This window comes from Protopterus annectens, chromosome 10.part0 (assembly GCF_019279795.1).
Source record: "Protopterus annectens isolate FY-2018-M chromosome 10.part0, PAN1.0, whole genome shotgun sequence".
In the NCBI taxonomy this organism is placed as follows: domain Eukaryota; kingdom Metazoa; phylum Chordata; order Ceratodontiformes; family Protopteridae; genus Protopterus; species Protopterus annectens.
Window position 1 is genome coordinate 855,500,612 of NC_056744.1, and position 12,813 is coordinate 855,513,424.

Consider the following 12,813-nt stretch of genomic DNA (forward strand, 5'->3'; position numbering starts at 1 on the left):
AGGATCATCATGGACCTCATAAATAAAGATATTGGGGACTTACAGACACTGGATCCTACCCAGTTCGGCTTTGTTAAGGGCAGATCCTGCCTCTTAAACCTGGTCAATTTCTTTGAAACAGTCACCAAGGCCATTGACGAGGGGAAGGTGGTCCACACAGCCTACCTGGACCTCGCAAAGCCTTCGATACAATACCCCACTCGGGCATTATAGATAAGCTCACCAGCTTAAATATAAACCCCTATGTCACTAGATGGGTTGCAAACTGGCTCAAGGACAGAACCCACATGGTTAGAATTGCTGGAGCCATGTCAGACTCCAAACCAGTTACAAGTGGCGTCCCACAAGGCTCAGTCCTGGGACCTCTCTTGTTCGGTATATATTTCTCTGAGGTACAGGCCAACACGGAAGGACTGTGGCTGACCAAGTTCGCAGATGACTGCAAACTGGGTGCCATAATCGACTCTCCAGCTGACACAAGCATCCTCCAAAAGGGCCTCATAGAAACAGACAACTGGTGCCAGAGCCATGGCCTCAAGCTAAATGCCAAAAAGTGTATAGTCATCCCTTTGGCAAAACAAAGTGCCACAAATTACCACATAGGTGGTAATCCATTAAATACAGAAGAAGTAATTAGGGACCTGGGGACCCAAGTTGATAGCAATCTCTCATTTGACAACCACGTGGCCAAAGTGGTTAGAAAAACATTTTATATAACCCACCTAATCATGAAGGGATTCACATCTAGATCAGGGGAGGTCATCATGCCTCTTTACTCATCCCTCATCAGGCCCATAATTGAGTACAATGCCCCTTTTGGGATGTACCTTACCAGACACCTGCAGCAACTGGAAAGACCCCAAAAGTATCTCACCAAGAGGATCAAAGGGCTCAAACAGATACCATATGCTGCCCTAGGGCAGATAGCCTAGTATGAACATATGAACCTATGTCTCCCACCTTACTGTAGATCCCCCTTGTGAGATTTGTAGAAAATTTTCGACCAGGACTCTTAACGAGAGAAAGAACAAATTAATCTTGAAAGGTCTTCTCAAATCTCCTTTCGGTGAGGCTATTTCTGGGTCGGAGGGCTCACCCCCTCCTGTTAAAGCCCGTAAGAGGCATTCTTCCTCTTCCTCATCAAGGTCACTCCCTTCATCTCTCTCTGGAGATCATAGGGAGTCGACTCATAAGAAGGTGAAATTGACTACTACTTCACCGTTGCCACCTGTGACCCTGCCGGTTCCATGCTCGGCACCACCCCAGCTGATTCTTGCTCCAGCCATGTCCTTCTTATTGACACTGGCACCAGAGTTCCCGGTGCAGACAATTATGTCTCTGACAGTTCCTTCACAGCCCTTAACGGCACCGTCCATGCAGGTACAGCCCCCTTCGGCACCGTTGGTACAATCCCCTTTGGCTCTGATTATGACATTACTGTCCTCCATGGTGCAGACACTTTCGGCACCGACATGTTCTTCGGTGCAGTCCTTTTCGGCACCGTCATTGTTACCGGTGCAGACAATTTCCTCGACGGCACCATACCCATCGGTGGAGACACTTGCTTTTACGATGCTGACACCTGCAACATCTATGGCTCTGACGTCATTGGCACAGACTACTTCCACACCATTTTCTTCGGTGCAGATGTCCTTGGTTCCGGGTTCTGCACCTCTTGAATTAGCAAGGACCAAGTACTCTCCTTCCTTGGATCCATTCATTGGTAGCCAATATAGTCCTTTTCTAGAAAGGCCAGAATCGCCCTCAGGTTTCTCTATGAGGTTGACCAGGAGCCTGTCTGAGCAAGATGTGTTGCGGCTTGTTGACTAGTTGCTTGTGGCCAGAGGTCTCTCTCACCCATCGAAGTCCATGTTCCCTCTTCCAGGTGAACATATATCTCCTCAAACTCCAACATACACTCCTCCTTCGATTTCTACCCAAGTATCAAAGCCCATTACTCTGACAGCAGCTTCCCTTCCTCTGACTCCAATAGTGGATTTCACTTTGGAACCAGAGTCATCCTTGTGGCCCTCAGTGCACTGGGAATCGGGCTCTTCTCAGGCTAGTGGCTGTGATGTGGGGGAGGGCATTATTGGTTCCACGCCAATTTTTTCTATGGCACCCTCCAGGAATCCTCCCTCTCTCACGCTTCACAGTCCTCTTGAGACTCCTGGTCTGGGGATCGGCTCGTTGGGGCTGGGTGTGACACCAGTTCTGAGGTTATTCTGCTTGGTTCCGGGCTCCCATCCCTCCTTGGGCAGGCCGGCCTTCCAGGCCATAGACAGGGCGCTTGCCTCTGCTGGCAAGCCTCACATGTTGGAGTCCTCTCCCCCCTCTGTGCCGCAACTCTCACAAGCCGCAATCACCGGACACCGGGCATGAGGGCCTTAGGTTTCTCCTCCTCAGGAGCCCCCTCTTTGCAGTCTTCCCCAGAACCTCCTATTGAGGAAGTACCCTGCAAAGCATTGTGCAAGTGGAAGCACATGGACTCCACTGAGGAGTCGTTGACTGAAGATGCATACTTTGATGACGGGGAAGGGTCCCCACGGTCACCCCCTGATGAGGTGTCCTTTGGCGACATCCTTGAGATCCTTAGACAGAGGGGTGACTGGAAGTCCTCTAATCCTTCCTTTGAGGAATCTGTATTCCTGCAGACCTTTTGTGCTCAGCCCCCTACCTCCTGTGGTACCCCACCGGCCGATGAGCTCGTCCAGCTTATCTTCCAGTGCGCATGGAAGGCTCCTGACACCCTGGAAGCTATATCATGGAGGCTTGATAAAATCTTATCACCCCCAGCTGAGCATCCCCATTGGTCACGAGGTCTTCCAGTAGATGCCGTGGTGGTGGCAGCTGCAACTAAGAAGGATTTGGCAAAAGAGAGCCAAACTGTCCATCCACCCAACGAGGAGTCCCAGGCGATAGACAGACAAGGGAAGCATGTGTTTGCTTCATCGACCTTCGCCGTAAGGTCTTTGAACTATTTGGCACACTGTACCAGGCTTCAGAGGGATCTTATCAACCAACTCTCTGAAACCTTGTCAGGAGCTGTTTCTGACGAGGTCCTTGACAACGTGGCTTCTCAAATAGCCACCCTAGAGTCCATTTCCGCTTCTTCCATGTGTCTTATTTCTCACGCAATGGAAGGAGCGGCTAGAGTGGCAGGCGTGGGTATAGTCACCAGATGACATGCCTGGATGCACCTTTGTGACTTTGTGGACTCCTTTAAGGCTTCCTTCGTGAATGCCCCATCGAGGCCACTTCTTTGTTTGGTCCTAAAGTGAAAGATACGCTGGCAAGGTGCAAAGAAGCTGGCAAGACCCTATCTGCCGTTGGTGTCAGACACTCCACTCCTCAATGATTCTACTCCAGAAATCAGAGGAGCGGGAAGATGTGACACAAGAAATCGCAGGGCTCTTTCTGTGATGCACGTGCCTAGTTCTTCCCTAGAGGCAGAGGGGGAAACTCCAATGGAAGATGCCCCTTACGGGGCAGAGGAGGTCTGCAAAACCGGGGTTCCAGAGATTCTTTCTCTGGCCAACCCTATCAGCGCTCCTGAAGCGTTGCCCTACTGCTCACCTCTGGAAGCAGTCGGGGGTCATTTTTCCTTGTACCCCGCCACCTGGTGAAATATAACCACTGACTCTTGGGTACAACAGATAATATCCAGAGGCTATTGCATCCCCTTCCATCTTTGTCCAATCTTATCTAGAGTATTACCCGACGTTCCACCGAGTCAAAGGGAAGCAGCAGCACACAGAATCCAAAAGCTGCTACAAAAAAGAGTCATCCAGACGGTCCCCCCAGACCAGATAGGACTGGGTTTTTACTCAAGGTTCTTTTTAGTGCCAAAGAAGACAGGGGACTGGAGACCAATTCTGGATCTCCGCGCACACTGAACAAATTTGTAAAAACAGAGAAATTCCGGATGGTCACGGTTTAGTCTGTTCTTCCTCTCCTGGAGAAGATGATTGGATGTGCTCTGTAGATCTTCAAGATGCGTATTACCAGACAAAAATGGACAAACTCTCAAGAAGATACCTCCGCTTCTGCATAGTAGCCAGTCACTACCAATTTCGGTCTTGCTACAGCCCCCAGTGTGTTCACCAAATACATGGCAGTGGTTATCGCTCACTTGCGACTTCAAGAATTCCAGGCGTTTCCATATCTAGATGACTGGCTCCTCACCGCCCCTACCAAGCAATTACTGGAAGAAGCCCTGCACTACACTCTCCTCACAGCACAATGCCTTGGAATCATTATAAACTGGGAGAAGTCCAACACAACCCTCAGCTCAGACTTTGGAATTCATAGGGGTACTGTTGGACACGAGAAATTGCACAGCATCTCTTCAGGACCACATGCTTCAAAGAATAAGGCAACAGGTTCAACCAAATCTCCTGCTCGGTCTATACTCCAGCTCTTGGGGTCAATGTCAGCCTCTATCACCATTGTTCCTCTAGCCAGATTCCACATGAGGCTCCCTCAGTGGTTACTTCTCACTCAGTGGTACCCTCTACAACATCCTTTGTCTTTTCAGATAAGTGTAACTCAGAGATGCAAGCAAGATTTACTCTGGTGACATCTCAAAATCCCCAACAATGGTCTCGCCCCTTCAGTCCCCATCAACTGAAAGCCACGGTGACCACAGACACCTCCCTGATGGGGTGGGAGGGTATGTCAGGGAAACTCAGTCCAAGGCACCTGGTTGGAGACAAAGCCTCTTTTGCATATCAGTGTCATGGAACTGAGGGCGGTGCTACTAGTGTTCCAAGCATTTCATTCCAGCCTTCCATCAGGGACTGTTGCGATCCAGTCAGGCAACATGTCAGTGGTCTGGTACATCAACAAGCAAGGGAGCACCTGATCTTACCGGTTATGCCGAGAGGCCTTGAGAATATGGCAATGGGTGATAGCTTCCAACTGCTTTCTAATTGCAACGCACATTCCCAGGAGCTCCAATGTGATAGCGGACAAATTGAGCGGGTGCATTCTACAACCTCACAAGTGGTCCCTCAACCCTATGATAGCGGCAAGAATTTTCAACCACTGGGGCCAGCCTTGCTGCGACCTATTCTCCTTCCCAACCAACTACAAATGCAGCAACTATTTTGCCCTGATCCCCTCTTGGGGACAGTCACTGAGAGGCACTCTAATCCACATTTGGCCCTCGGGTCTACTTTATGCTTATCCTCCTCTTCCCCTCATCTCCCAATTTCTGAAGAAAGCATGACAATTGAAAAGCAAAGTGATCCTCATTGCTCCATATTGGCCTCAACAAGCCTTTCCTCTGGCCTCACCTGCTAGATCAACCGTGGACCCTCAATCCATCCCCAGCGTTGATCTCCCATCTGCAGGTTCTGACTCACCCCAGTCTAACAACCCTGAAACTGACAGCCTGGTTTCTCCACTTCCAATGATTGCCAGGCAGGAAAACCTCTTGTCCCCTGTGCGAAATATTCTTATTGCATCTCATAAATCATCCACCAGACTAATCTATCTCAATAAATGGAAAAGGTTTTCTCTATGGGCAGCAAATAAACAATTAGATCCCTTGTCAGCCCCAGTTTCGGTGGTTTTGGATTACTTATCACATCTTTTCCACTCTGGGGTGTCTGCCTCTACTATTAGTGTGCATTTAACTGCCATTTCATATTTCCACATTGGTTTTCAGGATTCTTTGCTTATGTCACATAGACTCTGTAAAACTTTCTTGAAGGGGGTTATCCACTTAAAACCTCCTTTTAGAGAACCGATACAACCTTGGGATTTGGCATTGGTTCTGCAAGCTCTAAAAGCTCCCCCCTTTGAACCTGCATCTTCATGTGATGTAAAATATCTCTCTTGGAAAACTTTGTTTCTGATTGCAGTCACATTGGCCAGATGCTTGTCAGAACTTCAAGCCTTATGCATCAAACCTCCCTATCTTATCTTCCATAAGGATAGGGTATCAGAACTTCAAGCCTTTTGCATCAAACCTCCCTATCTTATCTTCCATACGGATAGGGTATCACTGACAACTAATTCTTCCTTTTTACCAAAAGTGGTGTCAGAGCGGTCTGTCAACCAATCTATTGACCTTCCAGTGTTCTTTCCTAACCACTCTAACAAGGGAGAGTATTGCCTGCACTCCTTGGATGTTCATAGGCAAATACAATTTTATCTGGACAGAACAAAATCTACCCGTAAATCAGACCAACTGTTTCTGGCTTTTTCTGGACCTAGACAATGTCATCCTGTATCAAAAGTTACATTGGCTTCATTGTTGAGAAATTGTATTACCTTTATCTACAACAAAAACAATGTCACCTTGCCTCACAGAGTGAAAGCACATTCTGAAAGGTCTATGGCAACTTCAGCACCTTTTCATGCTAAGGCTTTCCTCAATGATATTTGCTAGCTGCAACTTGGGCCAAACCTCATACCTTTATTCGGTACTTACATATTATCGCAACCACTTTTTCGCGGAACGACCGCTTGCTTCTCCGTGCGCAGATGTAGATGGTGATGCTGCCGTTATGTCAAGAAGTGTGTTTTCCTTCACGCTGAAAGGTTGTTTTAGGCAGGGGTATCATGGAAAATGGTGCAGATCATGGTTTTGCTGTACTTATGCTGTTTTTTTGCGCTCGCCGCTTCTTGATCGCTAATGCACTGATGAGCCGTCGGAATGTACTCGCATGTCAGCGCTGACTGACAATGGTACCAGTAAGGAATAAAAGGATATCAAGGCTTGTCACCGCATTCCCTGCCATCACCTTTATTAGAAACTGTATGCTGCAACAACAAAGCTTGACAGCTTCTTTTCGTTTGTTTTTTTTTGTTTTTTTTTTTGTGTAGCTGTCAAGAAGTAGTAGACAAGTGGACAACTGTCAGCGTGTGAGTCTGTTACATTAAGCGGGGCTCGCGGCTTGAGATATGGAATGCGTGTTACACAAAACTGCTGTGGGAAATGTATCTCCAGTGACATGATGTCGGGGAAATGGCATAGCTTGAAACAAGCAGTCATTCCTCACATGTCATACCGTCTTTCCTACCTAAACAATGCTTTTTAATAAAGTTAATGTTGTCAATGTGATTCTGTATATACTTATAGTTAAATCGACACACCAGGAAAGCGAGCGGTATTAGCGCAAAAAAGTGGTTGCGATAATACGCAAGTACCCTTTATTCTTCATTACAAATTGGACTTGGCCTCCAGAGGTAGAGCTTCTTCTAGCTCTATGGTGCTCAGGAATGTCCTTCCATGAGGGCCACCCAGGGATACAGATAGCTGGGGACTCTGTCCCATCAGTAAGGAATGAACGAAGATTAACATCGTCAGATAAAGAAGTTATGTCTTACCATAATGTTCCATCTGTGTTGCTGATCGTCTTTCATTCATTACTTCCCACCCTCCGTCCCCCTCCGGAGGTTCCTGGTTGATCTCATACACTCCTTTATTGTAGGTCTGTTATGACCAGAGGTAGACTCTACTTTTGTCTATCAACTTGCAAACTCGATCTCAGGTAACAGGGAGTAGAGTATTCTGGGTAGGACCTTGGCTCGAGAGTTTTTGGCTGATGCGAGCTTGATATTTAGCTGACTCGGTTCCGAGCACAGAACCGATAACCCATCAGTAATGAATGAATGAATGAAGATCAACAACACAGATGGAACGTTATGGTAAGACATAACTTCTTTTTCAGAAAATGTCACCCATAAAAGGCCATTCAAACTTCTGTCATTGCAATTCAACAATATCAGTCAATAAGCACAATCTCTGCAGAAATAAAAGTCATCCAAATAATTTCACGCTAAAGAGATCTGTAACTAATGAAGAGGTTGCTACTGGAAAACAGCTTTGCATTTCAGTATTTCATCTTCATATGAATTGCCTATCTTACAATGAAAACAATTTGGTAAGCTCGCAATACTGCAGTAGAGAATGACTGACAAACTGACAACAAGTTCATAGCTACTGGGCATCTCATACAAAGGAGGGCACACACAGGACCTGCAGAACCCATATCCCCCCTTAAAAATGCACCAAATAATCAGCAATCAGAAGGGTGCTGCAATATCAGGACTCGGTCTCCATGGCAGGAGTAGAATCCAATGCCTTATACACCAAAAGCAATTATGCTATTAACACTTCTTTCAAATTCTACAGTACAAACAGTGGCTGCCATTTGCTAAACAAAACAGCTGCACATTAAAAACAGACTTAGCATGAGCAGCAGTAAACTTCTCTTCCCTTGAAACTCGCAATTCCATGAAAATGCACTGAAACTCATAATCCTTTGAAAATGCACTGAAACTCATAATTCCCAGAAAATGTACTGAAACTCAAACTCACAATTCCGTCAGTAGTGTGGTAGTTGGTGTAGTGAAATCAGGCTCTTGTATCCACTGAAGCTCACAATTCCTTCAGCAGTCTGGTAATTGGTGTAGAGGATTCAGGATCTTGTCTCCTGTAACAGTTACAAGGTCAAGCCTAATCAAGTTACTTGACTAACCTGCTCCACTGCATGGCATCAGATACCATACCTCCATACCTGTCAACCTCTTAGCACAAGAAAGCCTAACATAATGGTGGGATAAAGTGCCAAAAATAGGGATATATTGCAATTACTGCTCTTATCTCTTATTGACTTAGAAAGTTGCTAGAATAACACCAGTTGTCTTAGCATGCATTTTCTGAAGGAAATGATATCTGAATCTCAAATATATGACATTATTTAGTTATTTCAATCCTCGTTGATTTGCCAGAAAACCACAAATTTTATGAGGAATAGGCCAAAGATATGACACAACAATCTGGCCATTCTGAGAAAATCTAGAAAGTTGAGAGGTACACATACCTCTCAACCACTTAGTCCAAGAAAGCTGGACAAAGCATGAACTAATAGGGATACAATGGCTCAAAAATAAGGACAGATTTTAAATATTGCTCTGTTTAACTTAGTAGATTGCTAGAATATTGTGATTTGTGTTAAGATGCATTTTCTGAAAGCTATGATGTCTGAAACCCATATATGTTATTATTTACTACTTCAATCCTCTATGATTTGCCAGAAAACCACACATTTTATGAGAAAGAGATGAAAACTATGAGGTTAATCTGGACAGATGAGAGGTATGTTAAACACACACAAACACACACACACACACTCACACACAGTTTATCTCTCATATGAACATAATGGCTAGTTTAAATTACACACACACACACACACACACACACACACACACACACACACACACACACACACACACACTTTATCTCTCATATGAACATAATGGCTAGTTTAAATTACACACACACACACACACACACACACACACACACACACACACACACACACACACGCACACACACATACACGCACTTTCGCTCTCTTACAGAAACAAATGGAACAACTTGTTTAAAGCACACACACACACACACACACACACACACACACACACACACACACACACACACACACACACTTACTTTCTCTGTCAATGGAATAGCTAGTTTAATGTTTAAAGTTTAAAGTGGAATGTGTGTACATCTGAGTTGGCGAGCATGCATACATGCAACGCACACACATGGTCCTTCTTAATGGAGAAGACACTGCCACCGAAGTGTTAAGACTTTTTTTGTTAATATTGTTAATTAAAACGTTAGCATTCAAGTCTTCTGGCCAGTGCCCCCCCAAGCCACGGAGCCCTAAGTGACTGCCTATGTCACCTAGTGCTGGATCCATTTCTGCGTGCATTCACACTACTACAACAGTTGTTAAATATTTTCAAAATGCACTCTTTTCACAGTTGGTAATTCTTTTAATACTATAATTTGGAACATGGTACACATTTAACATTATTTAGCAGTACACCATAACTTACTAATGGCAGAATAGGTCAGAATGGTTTTCTGTTTTTGCGAACTATGGGCTGCAGTACCCTGCAGATTTCTCCAGATTTTACATCACCAATGTCTTCACTATATATCATGTTTACTTTTTTTTTTCTTTTTTTTTTTTTTTGAATTCTTCAAATAAAGACGAGCTGTACTGCAACCTTTATACACACAAAAAATGAGACGGTACTTGAGGTCTGATGTCAATATATGAGTTTTGCTTTTTAATGCAATATCCAATTGCTCTGTTGTGTTATAGGTTATGTAGGCCTCCACCATCTAAAACATGCAACTAAACCTTCCTTCTAGCATTGTCTGCAGAGAAAGCATCCACAGTGTTAGCAATTACAGTGAGAATATAATTTTATTTTGTATTAACACATTTTTGCAGCATTTTCCTATGAGAATCATTCCGAAATAAAAAAAAATCCTGAAATTTACTCTGTTCTGCTGCATTTAAATACATCAAGTAAATAGGAGTTGCAAATTTCAGCACTGTTATCCTTCTTAAGAATATGTATATATGTATTTGTCTGCAGTACATCTTACATAAATCATTTTTGCTTCTCAAAAAAACCTTTAGCTGATGACTAAATAAAAAGTATACCTACAGTTCTGTCAGTAATTTGTTGAATTTTTTACAGATTGTCAACAGACATCCACCATTTGGGAACCAAATAAGAGATGCAGTTGTTCATCTTCCCAAGTATGAGCTCAGTGTTGAACAGGTTAGTGGAAGTTTTCCTGTTTGATAAAATAAAAGTAGAATTAACACACTGCCCAAAAATCTATTCACTGTAGAGTACTACATTGGTCTTGAAACTAAAGTGTACAGAACAGAACTTTGCCTAAATTAGAAATAAAGAGATTAGTATTATCAGTTGAACACCAGTACATGATCTGATAAGAAGTATGTTTTTAGTAAAGTTTTTGGACTGATGCTGCAGACATTAGGACCACTTTGTAGATAAAGCTTTCCAGGACTGCCTGAAACCATTCCCACAATGCAACACTTGTAACTCCTAAATCAATTTCCTCCATTTCTAAAGAGTCTCCAGCTTTCAAATCAAATTCCTCCCAACCTCCAACCTTAAGCAAACCTCCTGCAAGCTAAGACAGCACTTATAATTTAAGAAATAATAATTATTTCTTGGACAGCAAGAACACTCTAAAGCTGAAAGAACTCTGTAGAGACATTCCAGTATCAGTGTGAATAAGCCCATTAGCTTTACTTAGATTGACAGTGCTTCTTGCTTGGAAGATGCAGTTCAGTGACAGTATAAAAGTAGTGTTTATGTGTTTTTTCTAGGGGACATGAGGAGAAGGAAGTAAAAAGCTCCTATGTAAGGTGAAGAAGGAAAGTGTTAAGCAAATTAAATATAACTGTAGTAACATTGTTACTAATATAGAAGAAGAGAAAAAGATGTACATGGTAACAATGTATGATTTATTGAGTGAAAAGGTGGTGGAAATTGCTAAAGAGAATTGGAAATCTCTTTAAATTTAAAGAATTTCTGAGTTATGTAATACCCCTATTTTTTTCATTTAAGAGGGGAAGAAGTATTAGAGACATACTTGTGCACAGCAAATATAAATCTCCATGTCAGAATATATGTAAAGTGCCTGTTTTAAAAGGTACACACCCTTGTGGAAAATGTATTTCATGCAAATATGTGGTCCAGACTTTTGAATAATATTAATGGTTGTAAATTGTATGTATTATGTAATTTTTGTTGCAATATGGAATGTGTTGTTTATATTTTATGGGTGTCCATGCAATATGCTTTATGTGGGAGAAAGTAAGACGGCTTTCAAGCTCCGCTTGCAGGAGCATATTAGAGATATTAAGAACCAGAGACCTGAAAGCCCTCTAGCACAACACTTTCTACAGTACCATAGTGGTGACCCTACAGGTTTGCAGGGTACTATTTTAGAAAAAACAGAAAAATGTGAAGGATTTTCTGATGTTAAAAAGAAACTTTTATATAAAGAATCTCTTTTTATTTCAAAGTATGGGACTTTAACCCCTGCTGGAATCAATATGTCTTGTAATTGGAAAGTTTTATTATAATGAATGACTAATTGAGTATTTGTTTGATTCCATGATTGTGTAATTGTTCAAGTGTTTCCTCAAAGTATATAAGGTGTGTTTTATTAAGATTCTTTTACTCCATTCAAGGCATTTTGTGCTGAGGTGCTAGAGGATATTAAACTGTTTTGTGGTCACTGGATTGTCGTATTTGCCTTTTCTACTTTCTTTGGTGTTTTTTGGTATTTGCTTAGATGTCCAGTGATCCAGCATTGGACCTGCCAAAGATTTTCAGGCAGGATCAACTGAATTCCACTCAATGTAGCATCGACCAGTGTACAGTCCAGATGGGAGCACAATCTACAGGTCGAGTGATGATTTCCCATGGGTTAGATCTTATATAATCATGGGAAAAGTTCTTTGGCGAAGAGAATAAGAGGAGAAATACCAATCCATTCTCCTCTATTGGACACAGTATGGCAGGAACTTTATCCGCAGAAATGCAACATATGTACAAAAAATTGGATAAGCGGATGAACAGAGAAATGTCGGTGCGCTTTAATATTCTTAGCCTGCAATGCTATCAGATTATATTTTATCAGATAAAATATAATTGGACAAAATTAGAGTGGCAAGCCTTGTAAACATTAAGTAGCAAAAAAGAGATAATTTTCAAACTAACTGACATGGGTAATAAGCTAGTTATGCTACATCATGATCAATACCTGCGGATGTGTTATGAACATTTACATGATGTTAATACATATAGTATAGCTTGCATTGAAAATGATAGAAAATCAATTCAAAATTATGAAGAGTTGTTATTAAAAGGAAATAGGTTAGGATATTTCACAGATGATGATGTAAATAAAAAATTTAGTGTAGAAGGATGCAAGATGACGAC

The 12,813-nt window shown here is 42.8% G+C and overlaps 1 protein-coding gene across 1 annotated transcript in view; it reads left to right on the forward strand.

Annotated features, from left to right (window-relative positions):
* Positions 1–12,813, forward strand: part of HFM1 (helicase for meiosis 1) — a 3,254,758-nt gene that overhangs the window by 3,086,397 nt on the left and 155,548 nt on the right. Inside the window, exon 25 of the mRNA XM_044086815.1 lies at positions 10,525–10,608. Within this exon, the coding sequence (XP_043942750.1) occupies positions 10,525–10,608 (84 nt within the window). The remainder of the gene's footprint in view (positions 1–10,524; positions 10,609–12,813) is intronic.